At 44.7% G+C, this 21,662-nt stretch overlaps 1 protein-coding gene across 1 annotated transcript in view; it reads right to left on the bottom strand.

Annotated features, from left to right (window-relative positions):
• The window catches only part of LOC137617140 (protein phosphatase 1L), a 133,982-nt gene that overhangs the window by 51,753 nt on the left and 60,567 nt on the right, over positions 1–21,662 (bottom strand). The window contains exon 3 of the mRNA XM_068346995.1: positions 18,868–18,998. Within this exon, the coding sequence (XP_068203096.1) occupies positions 18,868–18,998 (131 nt within the window). The remainder of the gene's footprint in view (positions 1–18,867; positions 18,999–21,662) is intronic.

The following is a 21,662-nucleotide window of genomic DNA, read 5'->3' as shown; positions in this document are numbered from 1 at the left end:
GAGGGTTCACTGGTGCAAAAGCAGCAGACTAGAAGGCAACGTTATGAAACTGCTTGACAGTCTAGTGAGTTGGCAACAACCCAAGATATGTTGAGAAGCATGCGGTAAGGTATGCAGAGCATGATGAATGCAGAGTATGCTGTATGCAGAGCATGCTGTATGTAGAGCATGTGTTGTATGCAGAGCATGCTGAATGCAGAGCATGCTGAATGCTGAGCATGTAGTAAGCAGAGCCTGCTGTAAGCAGAGCCTGCTGTAAGGAAAGCAGAGCGTGTGCATGGCGTTTAACATTCCTCAGAAATTCCATGACCAGTGCTAGAGTGCTTTATGCATGCTTGCATGGGGTTTAAAAAATCAACATAATGTTTACCTTACATTCATAACTCATGATTCATATTTTTGCCATGGTTTGAAAATGGAGGTAAGGTATGCTGAACAGCAGAGTCAGAACGAGCTGGAACAACAACAGTGGAAGGTGCAGAAAGTTCCTGTTCCTGTGGTATGAGTGGAGCGTGAAGAGACCGAGGTTGCGCAGAACAAGGTAAAGTTCCCGCAAGCAGAGGTGTCTGAGGCGCAGGATCAGGGTGCACGGGTTGAGCTCGGTGCAGCAGCTGAGGAGACTGACTCACAGGTGGAAGAGGTTGTACCTCCACCGAGAGTTGCACCACCGGTGGAGCAGCCAGGGGAGGAGGAGGAAGAGTGGGGTAATCCTCCTGATCCCAAACCGAAGGTTACCTTAAAGAAGGCTGAGGCTGAACAACACTGGGAACAGCGAACACAGAAAGAGGTTCAACATCGTACGCCTGGCAGATGGTGCTGCGACTGGGTGCAGCGAGTGCAGGCGGGTTGAGCACAGGCTGAACGGGTGCAGGGGAGGTGCAACACTCTCAGCCCGACACTCACACAACAGGTCCGAAAGCTGTGCTTGCATGGACTGTAGTAGAGTCCACAACATCGTACGCCTGGCAGATGGTGCTGCGACTGGGTGCAGCGAGTGCAGGCGGGTTGAGCACAGGCTGAAAGGGTGCAGGTGGAGGTGCAACACTCTCAGCCCGACACTCACGCAACAGGTCCGAAAGCTGTGCTTGCATGGACTGTAGTAGAGTCCACAACATCGTACGCCTGGCAGATGGTGTTGCGACTGGGTGCAGCGAGTGCAGGCGGGTGCAGCACAGGCTGAACGGGTGCAGCCGGTTGGTGCACCACCGGTGCAGGCGGGTGCAGCACAGGCTGAACGGGTGCAGGCGGTTGGTGCACCACCGGTGCAGGAGGAGGAGGAGGTGCAACACTCTCAGCACGACACTCACGCATCAGGTCCGAAAGCTGTGCTTGCATGGACTGTAGTAGAGTCCACAACATCGTACGCCTGGCAGGTGGTACTGCGATCAGGCGGAGCGAGCATAGGGGGGGGGGGAGTGTAGGCGCACTCTCAGCCCGACAAACTGATGACTGAGGAGAGTCAGAGCTAACCCAATGACTGCATCCGGGTTGTTGAACTTTACTTCGTACGTCTGGCATAGGTCTGGACTTTACGTTTAAGAGGTCTTGAGACCTGAGACCAGCGTAACTCTGCCTTTATTTTCTCCTCTAAATCTCTTCTGCAGACGAGCAAAATAAGGGCTCAATCGTCTGCGGGTGGGAGTGACGGTCTCGGTAAGACACGCCCACAACCACCGAGGATACTTCTGTGCGCCGATCAAGGCCTGCCGAACCCTTTTGCCCTTCGACATTGCTTCTCCCCTGGGCTTGGGAGCTTGCAAGAGGTCCCGGACTGGGAGGACGACTGGCGCGCACAAAAGTACCCTCACGCATAACACTGACATACTTTGCACTAATCACTTATCACTTTGATTTCTGTTTGCACTTATTTCACTGAACTCGAAACTTTAAGTGGTTTGTACCTGAAACACGCAATTCTATCCTTCTCAAAAGTTAGTAATTGCGAAAACAGAATTACAATGTAACAGAAAAATCTAATGAAAGAAAATTCAGTGGCTGGAAAGAGACTAAACACTAGATCACTCTAGAAACGTTTAGTTTCTTCCCCTAAAGAGACTAGGGATAAGAGCAAAACGATAACGACGTTACTCGTACGCCTGGCAGGCTTGAGGGAAACGTTTATCCTCTTTCTCCCTCCGTCTCTATCTCTCTCTCTCTCTCTCTCTTGACTTAGAACCTGAGAGAAGAGCCCAATCATATATATCGTTAAAACATATTATTGTTAAAGGAAAAAACTGAAATATTTCCCAAAAAGAAAAGTTCCTTATTAGGATCAAAACCATTAAGTTAAGAAAGAATGAACAAAACGCTAGACACGGTTACTCTTACTGCAATGTGAAACCGTGAACATTCTTTCTCTATCGTAACGATAGAGTGCAAGTTGAAACGTTCTGAACGTCAACAACTGCCGAGACAAACAAAACGTTAGTTCAACTTTGAAAAAGTACGAGACTATCAAAGAAATTCTTTCAAAGACCTTAAAATAGCATAATATGTTAACAGGTAAAACCGAAATGACGGGCTCACGATAATTAACTTCGGTACCAAGAAAAGACCGCCTACTATTAGGAAGGTCGAATATAAACAAATATAAAAATTAATTTTAATAAGTTTATAATAAAAGGAAGTTAATCGAAGAGGCCTATAAGAGGCGGAGAGATATAAAATAAATCTATAACTTTTGTTAAGCAAAATTAAGAAAGAGAGTCTATACTCTCTTAGACACCAACACTTCCGTCTAAGGGAAGGGTCGGCCATTGAAAGGTGAACGAGAGTTCATACTCTCTTCGTCACCAAAATTAATCAAATTAATTCCAAAAGCTAACTAAGCTAAAATAGAAGTTTCCAGTAAAGCGACAGCCGAAATCAAAGAGAAATACTTCACCAAAGTCGTGAAAATACTCCAAGAACATAAGCGTATCCCAGAACGTCTTGCCGGAAGCACGACAGAGGAATAATTGAGGAGGTGTCAACAAGAAGTACTTGAGTACCTGGCCACAGGTGGCGCTGGTAAGAACACCCCCTTCTAGTATTGTGATAGCTGGCGTATCCCTCCATAGAATTCTGTCGGGCAACAGAGTTGACAGCTACATGATTATCGGGTAAGTTTAATATTGAAAAGTAAAGCTCTCTAGGAGAGCGAGAGAGCACTAGCTTATAAACAACGGCTTCGAAGTAGCTAGGCCTAGTGTAAGCTCTGACGTTTAGGCGAACAAGGAGCAGCAGTTACAAAAAGATCCAGACAAAGATCCTTAAAAAAAAATCATCATGATTTAATTAAAGTCCATAGAGGGATAAGCAGCTTTAGTCTCCTCTCCGTCTGACAGAGTCCTCAAGAGAATATCAGTAGGAGGGGGAACCGCAACTTCCTCATCTACAGGAACCTTGTCCGATAAAAGCTGAGTCTCAAGCAAGGGAGAGACCTACCGTGGTGGCAATGTTTTACAAGCAGAGTCCACACGCACTGGTGCATTAGTAGCGGACCAGGACGCAACGTCATGTAACTGCTTGACTGTCTGTGAACTGTCAACAACTGAACTGTCAACCACAACAGGTGCGTGAGGACGCACAGCGTCCACTCGAGACTGCTTTGACTGCCTAGACTGAGCAGTCAAAACAACTCTAGAATGCGGAGGTTCAAGTCAACTCCGATTGTTAGCGAACGTCCTGAACGTCAACAGGAGCATCAGCAAGTGGCCTAACGTCCAAATGCGGCTGAAAATCCACACGAGACCGCATCGAGTGTGGTTCTAAACAACCTGACTGACGTGACTTAGCTACGCCAACGTCAACAGGAAGCACAAAGGAACGTTAGGTTGGCTGAAAGCCAGGATATCGATGAGATAAACGGCTAGACTCAACGGACTAATCGGCAGAATAGTCTTCCATAAGGGAGGCAAGCATATTCTGCATGTCTTGCCGTACAACCCATTAAGGATCAACGGAAATGGTTGTGGTAAGAGACGAGGTTAACGTCTGTGACCGCAACACTTTGCCAACAAAAAAGACTCTCGGAGTCTGTGTTACGCTTTTGTTAGGCGGCGAGCAGTTTTCCGATGACTGCATAGGGTCAGAGCTGTCCTAATGGCTGTAACCAGGACGCTGGACCTGTCCTGAAAGGACTGACTTTCGCTTAAGGGCTTCGAAACCTTGTTACAGGTTTCTTATGCGAAAAGCCTTCGGATGACGAGGAGAAAAAACGTCTCTCTCGCCTTATGGTAGGGGAGATCTTGGTAAGATACACCCGATACCATAGAGGGAAACGTCTGTTCGTTGATCAAGGCCTCTCGAACCCATAAGTCGTTCGACATTACTTCTCCCCTGCTAGGGAGCTTGCAAGAGGTCCCGGACTAGGTGAACGACAGGCACGAACAGACGAACCCTCGGACGCAACACTGTAACACTTTGCGCAATATCACTTTATCACTTCGATTTTCTGTTTTGCACTTATTTCACTGAAATCGAAACTTTTACTGATTTCTACCTGAAGCACGCAATTCTACCCTTATCAAAAGGTAGTAATTGCGAAATCAGTCGTATAATGCAAGCTCATTAATACCAGCAAAAAACAGAAAACATATTTTAAGATAAAAATTTCAGTGGCTGGGGAAGAGACTAAACACTAGTTCCTTCAAAACTACGTTTTCAATCTCTAACCGCACATAGCCTGGGGACGAGAATAAAAACTAAAAACGTTTTATCCTTTCTCCCCGTACCGAGACTAGGGACGAGAGCAACTCGAGAACAACGTTACCCGCTTGAACGGAACGTTTTCTCTCCTCTCTCTCCCTCCGTCTCTAACTCTCTCTCTCTTTATCTCTTGATTTCGCACCTAAGAGAAGAGCCCAATTACATTTCGTCAAAAAAACATGTTATTTGACCAAAGGAAAAAACTGAAAGGTTTTTCAATTAAAAAGTTCCTTTAAAATAGAATTTAAAACATTTAAGCTTAGAAAGAATGAACAAAACGTCAGAATCGATTTACTCTTTCTGCAAAGTGAAACCGTGATACACTCTCTTTCTATCGTAACGATAGAGCGCATGTTGAACGTCCTGAACGTCAACAACTGCGTAGCATAAAAAAAAAACTAAACGTTAGTTCATCTTTGAAAAAGGTACGAAGACTATTCAAAGAAATTCTTTCATAAAATATTTCATTTAAAAAGTTTTAAATCCTTAGCTCTTTAAAAGCTATTTACGATATAAAGGGAACAACGTTGATTAACTTCGGTTTCCAAGTTAGGACCGCCTACTCTCAGGAAAGGTCGCATATAAACAAAACATTAAAATTTATTTTTTATGTTTATTATAAATGGAAAGTTAATCGAAGAGGAAAATCTATAATTAATTTATAACGTGATATGTTATTTTCATTAGTAAAATAAATTTTTGAATATACTTACCCGATAATCATGTAGCTGTCAACTCCGTTGCCCGACAGAATTCTACGGACGGGATACGCCAGCGATCGCTATACAAGAGGGGGGTGTACTCACCAGCGCCATCTGTGGCCAGGTACTGCAGTACTTCTTGTCAACACCACCTCAATTTTTCCTCGGTCCACTGGTTCTCTATGGGGAGGAAGGGTGGGTCAATTAAATCATGATTATCGGGTAAGTATATTCAAAAATTTATTTTACTAATGAAAATAACATTTTTCAATATTAATCTTACCCGATAATCATGTAGCTGATTCACACCCAGGGGGGTGGGTGAAAACCAGTGTACAAGTTAATCAAGAAGCTAAGTATCCCGTATTTCATATTATCAGTTATTCAAAATAACAAATGAAATTATAAGTACCTGGTAAGGAAGTCGACTTGAACCATTACTCTGCCTTTAATAAGTACGTCTTCCTTACTGAGCGCAGCGGTCCTCTTAGGAGGCTGAACAACTCTAAGGTGCTGAAGTATAAAGGGCTGCAACCCATACTAAAGGACCTCTACACAACCTCTAACCTCGGCGCTTCTCAAGAAAGAATTGACCACCCGCCAAATCAACTAGGATGCGGAAGGCTTCTTAGCCTACCGTAACAACCCAAAAACAACAATAAAAGCATTCAAGAGAAAGGTTAAAAAAGGTTATGGGATTAAGGGAATGTAGTGGCTGAGCCCTCACCTACTACTGCACTCGCTGCTACGAATGGTCCCAGGGTGTAGCAGTTCTCGTAAAGAGACTGGACATCTTTGAGATAGAATGATGCAAACACTGATTTGCTCCTCCAATAGGTTGCATCCATAATACTCTGCAGAGAACGGTTCTGTTTGAAGGCCATTGAAGTAGCCACAGCTCTCACTTCGTGTGTCCTTACCTTCAGCAAAGCAAGGTCTTCATCCTTCATGTGAGAATGAGCTTCTCTAATCAGAAGCCTTATGTAATACGAAACTGCGTTCTTGGACATAGGCATCGAAGGTTTCTTAATGGCACACCATAAGGCCTCTGATTGTCCTCGTATAGGCTTTGACCTTTTAAGATAGTACTTTAGAGCTCTGACAGGGCAAAGAACTCTCTCTAGTTCGTTACCCACCATGTTGGAAAGGCTAGGAATTTCGAACGATCTAGGCCAAGGACGTGAAGGAAGTTCATTTTTTGCCAAAAACCCGAGCTGTAAGGAACATGTAGCTGTTTCAGATGTGAATCCTATGTTCCTGCTGAAGGCGTGAACCTCACTAACTCTTTTGGCTGTTGCAAGGCAGACGAGGAAAAGAGTTTTGAGAGTAAGGTCTTTGAAAGAGGCTGACTGGAGAGGTTCAAATCTAGGAGACATAAGGAACCTTAAGACTACGTCTAGATTCCAGCCTGGAGTGGACAAGCGACGTTCTTTAGAGGTCTCGAAAGACCTAAGGATGTCCTGTAGATCTTTGTTGGAGGAAAGATCCAAGCCTCTGTGGCGGAAAACTGCTGCCAACATACTTCTGTACCCTTTGATCGTAGGAGCCGAAAGAGATCTAACATTCCTAAGATGTAACAGGAAGTCAGCAACTTGGGTTACAGAGGTACTGGTAGAGGAAACTGCATTGGCTCTGCACCAGCTTCGGAAGACTTCCCACTTGGATTGATAGACTCTGCGAGTGGATATCCTCCTTGCTCTGGCAATCGCTCTGGCTGCCTCCTTCGAAAAGCCTCTAGCTCTAGAGAGTCTTTCGATAGTCTGAAGGCAGTCAGACGAAGAGCGTGGAGGCTTGGGTGTACCTTCTTTACGTGAGGTTGACGTAGAAGGTCCACTCTTAGAGGGAGAGTCCTGGGAACGTCGACCAGCCATTGCAGTACCTCTGTGAACCATTCTCTTGCAGGCCAAAGGGGAGCAACCAACGTCAGCCGTGTCCCTTCGTGAGAGACGAACTTCTGAATAACTCTGTTGATGATCTTGAACGGCGGGAATGCATACAGATCGAGGTGGGACCAATCCAGCAGAAAAGCATCCACGTGAACTGCTGCCGGGTCTGGGATTGGGGAACAGTACAATGGGAGCCTCTTGGTCATCGAGGTAGCGAACAGATCTATCGTTGGCTGACCCCACAAGGCCCAAAGCCTGTTGCACACGTTCTTGTGAAGGGTCCATTCTGTGGGGATGACTTGACCCTTCCTGCTGAGGCGATCTGCCGAGACATTCATATTGCCCTGAATGAATCTCGTTACCAGCATGAGGTTTCGACTTCTTGACCAAATGAGGAGGTCCCTTGCTATCTCGCAAAGCTTCCTCGAATGAGTCCCTCCCTGCTTGGAGATGTACGCCAAGGCTGTGGTGTTGTCGGAGTTCACCTCCACCACCTTGTTTAGCAGGAGGGACTTGAAGTTCATTAAGGCCAGATGTACTGCCAACAACTCCTTGCAATTGATGTGAAGCGTTTCCTGTTCCTTGTTCCATGTTCCCGAGCATTCCTGTCCGTCCAAGGTCGCGCCCCAGCCCGAGTCTGATGCGTCCGAGTAGAGATGAAGATCGGGGGTCTGAACAGCTAAAGAGAGACCCTCCTTGAGAAGGATGTTGCTCTTCCACCACATTAGAGTAGTCTTCATCTCTTTGGTAACAGGAATAGAGACCGCCTCGAGCGTCATATTCTTGTCCCAGTGAGCTGCTAGATGGTATTGAAGGGGGCGGAGGTGGAGTCTCCCTAACTCGGTGAACAGGGCTAACGATGACAGGGTCCCTGTTAGACTCATCCACTGTCTCACCGAGCATCTGTTCCTCTTCAGCATGCTCAGGATGCACTCTAGGGCTTGGTTGATTCTTGGGGCCGACGGAAAAGCCCGAAAAGCTTGACTCCGAATCTCCATTCCCAGGTAAACGATGGTTTGGGAAGGAATAAGCTGGGACTTCTCTAAATTGACCAAAAGACCCAGTTCCTTGGTCAAGTCCAAAGTCCATCTGAGACTCTCCAGACAGCGACGACTTGTGGGGGCTCTTAAAAGCCAGTCGTCTAAATAAAGGGAGGCTCTGATGTCCGCCAAGTGGAGGAATTTCGCAATATTCCTCATCAGTCGCGTAAACACCAGAGGTGCCGTGCTTAGGCCAAAACACAGGGCTTGGAATTGGAACACAACCTTTCCAAAGACGAATCTCAGAAAAGGTTAGGAGTCTGGATGGATGGGGACGTGAAAGTAGGCGTCTTTCAGATCCAACGAGACCATACAGTCCTCCTGTCTGACCGCTGCTAGGACCGACTTCGACGTTTCCATAGTGAACGTCTGCTTGGTGACATAAGCATTGAGCGCACTGACGTCCAGCACCGGTCTCCAACCTCCTGTCTTCTTGGCCACCAGGAAGAGACGGTTGTAAAAACCCGGGGATTGATGATCCCGGACTATCACCACTGCCTCTCTCTGTAACAGGAGCGACACCTCTTGATGTAACGCTAGCCTCTTGTCCTTTTCCTTGTAGTTGGGAGAGAGGTTGATGGGAGAAGTGGTCAGAGGGGGATTGCGGCAGAATGGGATCCTGTAACCCTCCCTTAGCCACTTGACAGACTGGGCGTCTGCACCTCTTCTTTCCCAAGCTTGCCAGAAGGTCTTGAGTCTGGCTCCTACAGCTGTCTGGAGAGGAGGAGAGTCAATGCTTGCTTTTCGAAGACTTGGTACCTTTCTTGGACCGTCTGGGCGGGTACTTCCTCGGCTGGGGGCTCTGCCACGAAAGGGCGGAACAAATCTGGTAGCAGGAGTATCAGCCACTGGGGTGCGGTAAGTTCTCGGTACTGAAGGTACAACCTTAGCCTTACGTGCTGAAGAGGCCACGAGGTCATGCGTATCCTTCTGTATAAGAGCCGCAGACATTTCCTTGATAAGATCCTCAGGAAACAGGAACTTAGAGAGAGGAGCAAAAAGTAACTGTGACCTTTGGCAAGAGGTGATACCAGTGGAAAGGAAGGAGCAAAGTTGTTCCCTTTTCTTGAGGACTCCCGATACAAACATAGATGCAAGTTCGCCAGAACCATCGCGAATTGCTTTGTCCATACAGGACATGATCAGCATGGCTGAGTCTTTGTCAGAAGGGGCAGTCTTCTTGCTCAAGGCCCCCAGGCACCAGTCGAGGAAATTAAAAATTTCAAAGGCGCGAAAGACTCCCTTTAAGAAGTGGTCCAGATCAGAAAAGGTCCAGCAGACCTTAGAGCGTCTCATAGCCGACCTTCGTGGAGAGTCAACCAAACTTGAGAAGTCAGCTTGGGCAGAGGCAGGGATCCCCAAGCCTGGTTCCTCTCCCGTGGCATACCAGACGCCCGACTTAGAAGTCAGCTTAGGAGGAGGAAACATAAAAGACGTCCTTCCCATTTGCTGCTTGGACTGCAACCAATCCCCTAACATTCTCAAAGCTCTCTTTGAAGATCTAGCGAAGACAAGCTTAGTGTAGGCAGACTTAATAGGTTGCATGCCTAGAGAGAACTCGGATGGAGGAGAACGAGGGGTAGCAGAAACAAAGTGTTCAGGGTATAACTCTCTGAACAGAGTTAGGACCTTACGAAAGTCAATGGAGGGTGGCAACGACTTGGGTTCCTCCACATCAGAAGAAGGATCATCCAGGTGAGCAGCTTCATCCTCAGAAACCTCATCACCTGAGGGTTGAGAAGCGAGAGGTAACGATAAAGCGGTATGCTGAATGGCTGAATCCTGGAGAACGGGTGCATGCGCACTTGCGGATTCATCCTCAAGTCTCTGCTGAAGAGGATGAGGGCTGGTAATGACAAAGTCATGAGGCTGGGATGAAGGAGGTTCTGCGGGGGTCTGAGGAGCAAGCGTGGTGAGAAGCGAATGCTGTAAAGCATGAGGCTCATGCTGCATAGTCTGCGGTTCAAGTTGAATGGGAAGCGGCTCAAGCTGAGAAGAATGTGGTTGCTGCATGCGTTGAGGTGGCTGCCTCATAGCATGAGGTTCCTGCCTCAAGAGTTGCGCTTGCCTCAAGGGTTGAGGTGGCTGCGCAGAGAGAGGCTCTTGTCTCACGAGTTGAGGTTCTTGCCTCAAGAGTTGAGGTGCTTGCCTCGAGAGTTGAGGTTCTCGCCTCGAGGAAAGTGGAGGTGGCTGCCGCAAGAGTTGAGGTTGCTGCCTCAAGGATGGTGGAGGTTGTCGCACCGCCAGAGGTTGCTGCCTCGAGGATGGTTGCAACGCATGAGGCTCCTGCCTCAAGGGTAGAGGAGGTTGCTGCAAAGCATAAGGCTCCTGCCCCAAGTGTTGAGGAGGTTGCCGCGTGGCAAGAGGCTCCTGCCTCAAGGAAAGTGGAGGTTGCTGCACAGCGCTGGTATCTGGCAACTCCCAATGCGGCAGCTCACGCATGGAGGTAGCTTGAGGAACCTCAACATCATACGTCTGGCAGGCTGGACTGCGCAGAGGTGGAGGAGCGCTCGCAGGAGGAGGTGTGTTAACCTTCTCTGCCTGAAACTCCTGCATCAACACCGCAAGCTGCGACTGCATAGTCTGCAGCATAGCCAACTTGGGATCAACAGAAGTTGAGGTCTGTTGAGGCATAGCTTTAACAGAAGTTGAGGTCTGTTGAGGCATCGCTTTACCTCTCTTAGGAGGCGTGCAGCCATCCGATGACTGCGGCGAGTCCGAACTAGCCCAGTGGCTACACCTGGGCTGTTGGACTCGCGCGGTCTGGACCTTACGCTTAAGAGGCCTTGAGACCTGGGTCCAGCGTTTCCTCCCGGAAACTTCTTCTGCAGACGAGGAAATTAAGGGCTCAATCGTCTGAGAGTGGAAGTGACGATCTCTATAAGATACGCCCGCAACCACTGAGGATACTACTGTGCGCCGATCAAGGCCTGCCGAACCCTTTTGCCCTTCGACATTGCTTCTCCCCTGGGCTTGGGAGCTTGCAAGAGGTCCCGGACTGGGAGGACGACTGGCACGCACAGAAGTATCCTCATGCGCAACACTGACACTGACACTAGGCACAGCACTGGCACTACCACTTCCCACTGCACTTTTCACTTTAAGTTCCTTGACATCTGCCAAGAGAAACTTGTGGTCACTCACTACCGACTCCACCTTATCACCTAAAGCCTGAATGGCACGTAAAACATCCGACATATCAGGCTGAGCACTAATAATAGGTTCGGGGGTAGCCACTACAGGGGGAGGAAAAGGTTGAGGATCATGGGGGGAGGAATAAAGCAAAGAGCGAGCAGAACTCCTCCTAACTCTCTCCCTCTCTAACTTAGTCGTATACTTGAGGAATTCAATAAAATCAAATTCCGAAAGCCCGGCACATTCCTCACATCGATCTTCCAACTGACAGGATTTTCCCCTACAGTCGGAACAAACGGTGTGAGGATCAACCGCGGCCTTCGGAAGACGCCTATTACAAGTCCTAACACTACATCGTCTTTGGGTAGGAGCTTGAGAATGGTCGGACATCTTGAATCAGAGAACAGTCAAGGGGGGTTTCCAAATTAAAGCAAAGATCGTTATACCATTAATCAAAATCAATCCAAAAGCTATCTAAGCTAAGGGAAAAGCTTCCTGTATAGCGATTGCTAAAATCTCAGAGCAATACTTCACCAAAACCGTGAACAAAGACTCCAAAATCAAAAGCGTATCCATGTAGGTCTTGCCGGAAGCACGACAGAGGAAAAATTGAGGTGGTGTTGACAAGAAGTACTGCAGTACCTGGCCACAGATGGCGCTGGTGAGTACACCCCCCTCTTGTATAGCGATCGCTGGCGTATCCCGTCCGTAGAATTCTGTCGGGCAACGGAGTTGACAGCTACATGATTATCGGGTAAGATTAATATTGAAAAAAGATAATTACTAAAAACCTAAACACACTTCCGTCTAAGGGAAGGGTCGGCCATTTAAAAGTGAAAGAAAGTCCATACTCTCTTTGTCACCAAAATTAAATCTATCCAAAACGAGTTCAAGATTTAAGATGAAGATAAAACACCTGCACTGCGAAAGCTCAAACCAGAATATAGTACTTCACCAAATATGATGGGAAAAACTCCAGGTTTCAACAGCGAGTAAAGTACGTCTTGTCGACACCTCGACAGAGAGAAAATTGAGTCTTTGTTTACATAAGAGCTGGGTATCTGGTCGACAGATGGCGCTGTTGGGCACACCCGCAACCTGTGTAGCGATCGCTGGCGAGTTTTTTCCGTAGAGTTTGTCTGTCGAGCAACAGAGTTGCAGCTATATATTCACCGGCTAAGTTAAATATTTAAAAATCAGGATTCTATCTCTGGATGGAAACGCTCTGGCTTTTGAAGATGATGTTATGACTTGTTGGAATCTCAAGAATCTATTTCTGGATGGAAATGCACTGGCTTGGGCTGAGTTTGTATCAATGCCAAGATACCATAGACGGCGCTGGGAATCGAGATTTAACTTCTGTAGACTTAGCCAGACCACGAGATCAGGACAGAATTAGAGAAAAAGCTCGCTGTGGCGGATAAGCAGGGCTCTTTACTCCACCAGTAATAGCCAGTCATATAAGTAGTGCAAAAGTCTGATTCCCCTGGCGTATGCCCATGATGAGACCAGAGTGAAGAGATGTATGAAGACCTGGGAAGTGGTTGGCAGGCCGAAACATAGCACCCAAAACTAGAATATCCTTCCTTGACATTGGATGGACTGGGAATTGTAAGTAAATATCCTGGAGGTCAATGGAATGGACAGCACGAAGTCATTCTGTCGAATAGCCTGGACGACTATACTGGGTGTTTCCATCTTAAAGGAGTTTGAAGAATGAATCAGTTCAAGAGGGAAAGGTCTATGTCAGGTCTCCAACACTCTGACAGTTTCTCCTCAAGGAAGATGTTGCTGATTAAACCTGGAGACCAGTAAAAGACTTTTTCAAAGATATTTTTCTCCAGCATCTTGAGTACCTTGGGTCTGCCAAAGGAGGTTTTTCCAGGATCCATTCAAATACAATGACGGGATCCTCAGAGTTGGAGTCAGAGGAGGCGCAGTCTGTGATCGGGACGCAATACCCTGGATGCAGGACTTCTACCAGCCATGGTTCCGTCCTGTGGAACTGCCACCTTGGCCAATGACTTTGTAGACATGCCCCTACAGATGGAAGTAAGGGGGATTGCTATTCCTAAAGGGAACCACGATGTACTTGACTCTTTCGAGAAGGGTGGCCTCTACGCCGAAAGAAGTTCAAAAGTTTGAATTGTGACTGGTCAGGTTCTGGTAACTGATGACTTTGGGATGTCTGTTTCATGGGAGAAAATCAAAACTTTGTAAGGGGAGGAGCAGAGAAATGTGTTGCACCTGCTCTCCTAAAGAAGGAAGCCTAGCTAGATTTCTTCCACTTCTCTACAGTTGCAGCGCCTTCCCCAGGTAGGAAAATGATAGGATGATCAATAACATTAGCATCATGTAGAGGTAAAGTGTCTCTCGATGCCATGTGCTGGGCAAATTTGGTTGTCACTGCATTTCCTCTTCTGAGAATAGTTTCCCAAACTGGATGAATAGAAACTCTAGAGCTTTTGTCCCGGAGCAGATGATTTCTTCATACTGTTTATACTGTTATAGATGTTCATGTCACATAAATTCTGCGACACAGAATAAAAGGACGCTGCTCCTGATCAGTGGTCAAGCCAAGAGCAGGTCTGAAAGGCAAACATAGAAGCCATCTCAAATTTGACATTTGGGGGCTGAAAAATGGATGATTACCAACCCAGGCAATCACTTGGTATTTCCAGTGCCAAAACGTAGAGGATTGAGATGAGCTCCCTCTCGCACGTAAAATTTATGTTGATGTGAGAGCGCAGGAGAAAGTAACTTGGACGACCTACCTACTCTATGAGAATTTTCAGCATCTGAAATCTGTTAACTCATTTGAGTCATGATGTCATGAGTTTGTTGAGACCACGGAATATCAAATTTGTGGTGGATACTCTGGGCCTCTGGGAAGAATCCATCAATGATACAGCATTTTTCAATGACTGGAACACGAGGGGCTTCACCAACACCATTACAGTGATCCATCCATATACCAAAGGCACTTCCCCCAATTTTGGGGGGTAGCCGACATCAACAAGAACAAAACAAAAAAGGGGACCTCTACTCTCTATGTTCCTCCAGCCTAACCAGGGACTCAGCCGCCGAGTTCAGCTGGTACTACTAGGGTGCCACAGCCCAACCTCCCACATTTCCACCACAGATGAAGCTTCATACTGCTGAGTCCCCTACTGCTGCTACCTCCGCGGTCATCTAAGGCACCGGAGGAAGCAGCAGGGCCTACCGGAACTGCGTCACAATCGCTCGCCATTCATTCCTATTTCTAGCACGCTCTCTTGCCTCTCTCACATCTATCCTCCTATCACCCAGAGCTTTCTTCACACCATCCATCCACCCAAACCTTGACCTTCCTCTTGTACTTCTCCCATCAACTCTTGCATTCATCACCTTCTTTACCAGACAGCCATTCTCCATTCTCTCAACATGGCCAAACTACCTCAACACATTCATATCCACTCTAGCCGCTAACTCATTTCTTACACCCGTTCTCACCCTCATCACCTCGTTCCTGACCCTATCTACTCGAGATACACCAGCCATACTCCTCAGACACTTCATCTCAAACACATTCAATTTCTGTCTCTCCATCACTTTCATTCCCCACAACTCCGATCCATACATCACAGTTGGTACAATCACTTTCTCATATAGAACTCTCTTTACATTCATGCCCAACCCTCTATTTTTTACTACTCCCTTAACTGCCCCCAACACTTTGCAACCTTCATTCACTCTCTGACGTACATCTGCTTCCACTCCACCATTTGCTGCAACAACAGACCCCAAGTACTTAAACTGATCCACCTCCTCAAGTAACTCTCCATTCAACATGACATTCAACCTTGCACCACCTTCCCTTCTCGTACATCTCATAACCTTACTCTTACCCACATTAACTCTCAACTTCCTTCTCTCACACACCCTTCCAAATTCTGTCACTAGTCGGTCAAGCTTCTCTTCTGTGTCTGCTACCAGTACAGTATCATCCGCAAACAACAACTGATTTACCTCCCATTCATGATCATTCTCGTCTACCAGTTTTAATCCTCGTCCAAGCACTCGAGCATTCACCTCTCTCACCACTCCATCAACATACAAGTTAAACAACCACGGCGACATCACACATCCCTGTCTCAGCCCCACTCTCACCGGAAACCAATCGCTCACTTCATTTCCTATTCTAACACATGCTTTACTACCTTTGTAGAAACTTTTCACTGCTTGCAACAACCTTCCACCAACTCCATATAACCTCATCACATCCCACATTGCTTCCCTATCAACTCTATCATATGCTTTCTCCAGATCCATAAACGCAACATACACCTCCTTACCTTTTGCTAAATATTTCTCGCATATCTGCCTAACTGTAAAAATCTGATTCATACAACCCCTACCTCTTCTAAAACCCCCCTGTACTTCCCAGATTGCATTCTCTGTTTTATCCTTAATCCTATTAATCAGTACTCTACCATACACTTTTCCAACTACACTCAACAAACTAATACCTCTTGAATTACAACACTCATGCACATCTCCCTTACCCTTATATAGTGGTACAATACATGCACAGACCCAATCTACTGGTACCATTGACAACACAAAACACACATTAAACAATCTCACCAACCATTCAATTACAGTCACACCCCCTTCCTTCAACATCTCAGCTTTCACACCATCCATACCAGATGCTTTTCCTACTCTCGTTTCATCTAGTGCTCTCCTCACTTCCTCTATTGTAATCTCTCTCTCATTCTCATCTCCCATCACTGGCACCTCAACACCTGGAACAGCAATAATCTCTGCCTCCCTATCATCCTCAACATTCAGCAAACTTTCAAAATATTCCGCCCACCTTTTCCTTGCCTCCTCTCCTTTTAACAACCTTCCATTTCCATCTTTCACTGTCTCTTCAATTCTTGTGCCGGCCTTTCTTACTCTCTTCACTTCTTTCCAAAACTTCTTCTTATTCTCTTCATATGACTGACCCAGTCCCTGACCCCACCTCAGGTCAGCTGCCCTCTTTGCCTCACGTACCTTGCGCTTTACTTCCACCTTTTTCTCTCTATATTTTTCATACTTCTCTATACTATTACTCTGCAGCCATTCTTCAAAAGCCCTCTTTTTCTCTTCCACTTTTACCTTCACTCCTTCATTCCACCATTCACTGCCCTTCCTCATGCTGCCTCCAACAACCTTCTTGCCACATACATCACTTGCAATCCCAACAAAATTTTCTTTTGCTAACTTCCACTCCTCCTCTAAATTACCAGTTTCTCTTACTCTCACCTCGTCATATGCCATTTTCAACCTTTCCTGATATTTACTTTTTACCCCCGGTTTTATTAGCTCTTCAACCCTCACTAGCTCCCTTTTACATCCACCTACTCTATTCCCCCACTCTTTTGCTACAACCAATTTTGAGCAGTGATACCGTGGAAAATTCACCTACGCCGAAAGCAAGGACTTCCAAAGGAGCAACACCAGCCCTGTGTGAGGAGTCTACCTCAGTAGGAAATTCTGGAGACTCGTCAAAGACTATTAAGGATGATAGGCCTGGAGACAAAGCTCTAGGTCTAGATTCTGTAGATCCGGATTGGTTACTGCTTATGAACTATCCTGAGATCTTTACACTTCTCAGGAATGTATTTACGCTCACATCAACTCTCCGGTGTATAAGCTGAAGAGATTGACGGAGAACGTGAAAATTCAAAGTCAGATGCATCGTGATCAGGTGAAAAAGAATCATAAAACAGTTGAGGAGGAAAAGGAGGCTTAACCTCTTTATCAATTAATGAACGAGAAAAAGAAATTTTGTGTAATTCAGAATCTTCTTGAAAACAATCAGGTTTCTTGGAGCTAGAAACCTGGGGATCAGGTCTATACTCATGGACTGCTACAAGCGTTGGAGGAGAACTAGGTTTCGAACGCATAGGTGCATGATGCTGAGCAGCAGGAGTAGCAACTTGAGGGAATGGAGGATAAGGATCCGGTCACCATTTTCTATCAACAGATTGAAGAAATGGTCTTACCTCTAAACATAAAAAACTTTACTATAGTCTGAATGCTGAGACTGATAATGCATTAAAGAATGATTGCCATCCTCCAAAAAGGCTACTGGAGAAGGAGAGGTTATAAGTAAAGTAGAACCCAATGAATGAAAACCACAGGGATAACAAAACTTGAGCGTATAATGGCTGATGGCACACGAGTGGCAAGATGTGTACTGTGCTCTAGGTGGGTGTAAGCATGCAGACGCATCTCTGACGCTTTGTGAGAGAGCAGACATGGGGATTGTTTGTAGGTTTATGGTCGCGTTGATGAGCAATTGCCAGCTCCCAAATGATGCTGAACTTTTTGCACAAAAGATTTTTTTATGGGAGAAATAATGCAATATTTCCCAATTAAGGGAAGGGCCTAAAAACCCTCGAGGGGTAACAGGAAGGCCTGATGATGATGCCTTAGACTTAGAAGGGAAATAGTACATTTCATATGATTACGATGGTAACATAAGGGGAGATGATGGCACACACCTGAAGAACAATGTGTACACACTGGTGTACGTTGAGCAGATTTGCGGTAACGTGCACAGGGGAAACTTCTGGAACTTAACCAGAAAAATCTCCTAATGCTCATACACGTTAAGCACACTCGTAGTAGGAGATGGCGAATGAGCAAGATTATTAAATTTTGCTGAAAACTGATGAATATAGCCCAGCACATTACCCATGGCAGGGATAAAGGCAGAAGCTAAAGAATCACAATCAACAGTAGAATTCCCAACCTCGCTAAGTAGGGCAAGAGAACCTATAGGTCGTCAACATAAACGTTATCAAAAATTTGAGTGTCATCTTTCGTCATCAGACCTCTGGGACTGTAACGAAGGACCAGACAAGGGAAGAATAGGGCTCGAAAGGGAAGGTTTGAACTTCTTATTCTCCTTCAAGGCCGAAGCAGTCGTAGAAGAATGATCATGCTTGGCCTTATTCTTCCTGCATTCACTGAACTCCTCCCATTGGAAGGAAGACCACTCCCTACACACAACACAAGGGAATTCCATAGAGCATCTATGTTCTCTGGGCAAAGGACAAAGGGGATGAGGATCGACATCGATGCGGCACATAAAGGTACTGCAAGGGTGCCCTTCAACACCAGGGCAAGTATGCATGAACACTTGTTTCTCATTCATACTGTAGAAGATAAAGAATAAAAGTAACAGCAGTAACCAAAAGCAAAGTGGGGATACTAGCAATGAGTGCTGATGCAATGGAAGGAAAAATGATGTATTTATGCATAGGAAAGTATATTTTACATGATTACTCTATGAAGGTTTGTATTTCAAGAATTTTTTTTTAATGCTAAATGAAATTTCTCAGTAACACCTTCTTCAGCTGTTACTCAAGAGAATCATACCTGGTTAGGTTTGTGGTCAAAAGACAATGGGATGGTCGACCCCTTGGTATCTCCCATTACTGCACGTGAATCCCCTACATTGCCGATGATTAGCAATTCCCCATCCAGAACTGCAATCACAGCTGTTGTCCCTGTAAACATACAATTTGAAATAAGTTGTTCCTTTCAAGGATCATTTTTGAATGAGTTGTCCCTGTGAATGAACATTTTGAAATAAGTTGACCTTGTAAACAAGTATTTTGAGATAAATTGACCTTGTAAATGAACATTTTGAAACAAGTTATCCCTGTAAACTAGGCATGTGCAAATTGCGGCCCACAGGCCACATGCGACCCTCGATGTGTTGTTGTGCAGCCTTCAGGACTTTCTAGGTTACTCAAGCTCTCTATACAGTATTTATAACCATTATCATCATTAGGAAATAATGAAAGATATCAGTTCTAAGTAAAATTTTCATACCAAGATAAATAAAACATGTAAGAACTGCAAGAAAATTCAGTATATATTGGGTAAGCGATATTTTTTGCACAAGTACTTTCATGCAGCCCTCTCTCACTTAAGATCTATTTTAATGAGGCTCCCCCAGTCGACAAACAGTTGCCTATGCCTACTGTAAACGAACATCTCGAAACAAGTTAGCCATGTATACAAACATTTTTAAATGAGTCCCCTAAATAGGAACAAGATATGTAACAATAGTGGGTTCTTCTTGATGGGAACATTCTTTTTAATCCAATATCAATTAACCACAATATAGCACCCTGCTCTCTATTGTTTTCCACATACAACCCCAATTTTATATTGTTTTCCACATTATAAGCCAATTCTCTATTGATTTCAACATTATAACCTTCTACTCTCCATTACTTTCCACATCATAATCCCAGTTCACCATCGTTTACATCATAACCTCCTACTCTCTTGTTTTCCACATTTTGGCAACAACTCATCTTTCTCAATGTAGGATACTCCATTTTACGCATCATAACCCCAACTCTCCATCATTTTCATCATATAATCCCTTACTCTCCATCATTTTCATCATATAATCCCTTACTCTCCATCATTTTCATCAAATAATCCCTTACTCTCCATCATTTTCATCATATAATCCCTTACTCTCCATCATTTTCATCATATAATCCCTTACTCTCCATCATTTTCATCATATAATCCCTTACTCTCCATCATTTTCATCATATAATCCCTTACTCTCCATCATTTTCATCATATAATCCCTTACTCTCCATCATTTTCATCATATAATCCCTTACTCTCCATCATTTTCATCATATAATCCCTTACTCTCCATCATTTTCATCATATAATCCCTTACTCTCCATCATTTTCATCATATAATCCCTTACTCTCCATCATTTTCATCATATAATCCCTTACTCTCCCTCATTTTCAACAACATAATCCCTTACTCTCCATCATTTTTATCATATAATTCCTTACTCTTCGTCCTTTTCATCATATAATCCCTTACTCTCCATCCTTTTCATCATATAATCCCTTACTCTCCATCCTTTTCAACATCATAATCACTTACTCTCCATCCTTTTCATCATATAATCCCTTACTCTCCATCCTTTTCAACATCATAATCCCTTACTCTCCATCCTTTTCAACATCATAATCCCTTACTCTCCATCCTTTTCAACATCATAATCCCTTACTATCCATCCTTTTCATCATATAATCCCTTACTCTCCATCCTTTTCATCATATAATCCCTTACTCTCCATCCTTTTCATCATATAATCCCTTACTCTCCATCCTTTTCATTATATAATCCCTTACTCTCCATCATTTTCAACATCATAATCCCTTACTCTTCATCATTTTCATCATATAATCCCTTACTCTCCATCATTTTCATCATATAATCCCTTACTCTCCATCCTTTTCATCATATAATCCCTTACTCTTCATCCTTTTCATCATATAATCCCTTACTCTCCATCCTTTTCATCATATAATCCCTTACTCTCCATCCTTTTCATCATATAATCCCTTACTCTCCCTCATTTTCATCATATAATCCCTTACTCTCCATCATTTTCATCATATAATCCCTTACTCTCCATCATTTTCAACATCGTAATCCCTTACTCTCCATCATTTTCATCATATAATCCCTTACTCTCCATCATTTTCAACATCATAATCCCTTACTCTCCATCATTTTCATCATATAATCCCTTACTCTCCATCATTTTCATCATATAATCCCTTACTCTCCATCCTTTTCATCATATAATCCCTTTCTCCCCATCCTTTTCATCATATAATCCCTTACTCCCCATCCTTTTCATCATATAATCCCTTACTCTCCATCCTTTTCATCATATAATCCCTTACTCTCCATCATTTTCATCATATAATCCCTTACTCTCCATCATTTTCAACATCATAATCCCTTACTCTCCATCATTTTCATCATATAATCCCTTACTCTCCATCATGTTCATCATATAATCCCTTACTCTCCATCATTTTCAACATCATAATCCCTTACTCTCCATTGTTTTCAACATTATAATCCCATACTCTCCCTTTTTTTAACATTATAACCCTTACTCTACATAATTCTTAACATTATAACCTCATACTAGGTACAATTTTCAACATTCTAACCCCATAATCTGCCTTATTTTCAACATTATAACCCTTACCTTCAGCATTTTCAATATTGTAACCCCTTACTCTCTCCTGTTTTCAACATTCTAACCCCATAATCTGCCTTATTTTCAACATTATAACCCTTACCTCCAGCATTTTCAATATTG

This window comes from Palaemon carinicauda, chromosome 23, assembly GCF_036898095.1.
Source record: "Palaemon carinicauda isolate YSFRI2023 chromosome 23, ASM3689809v2, whole genome shotgun sequence".
NCBI lineage: Eukaryota > Metazoa > Arthropoda > Malacostraca > Decapoda > Palaemonidae > Palaemon > Palaemon carinicauda.
This window is presented reverse-complemented; position numbering and strand designations above follow the sequence as displayed.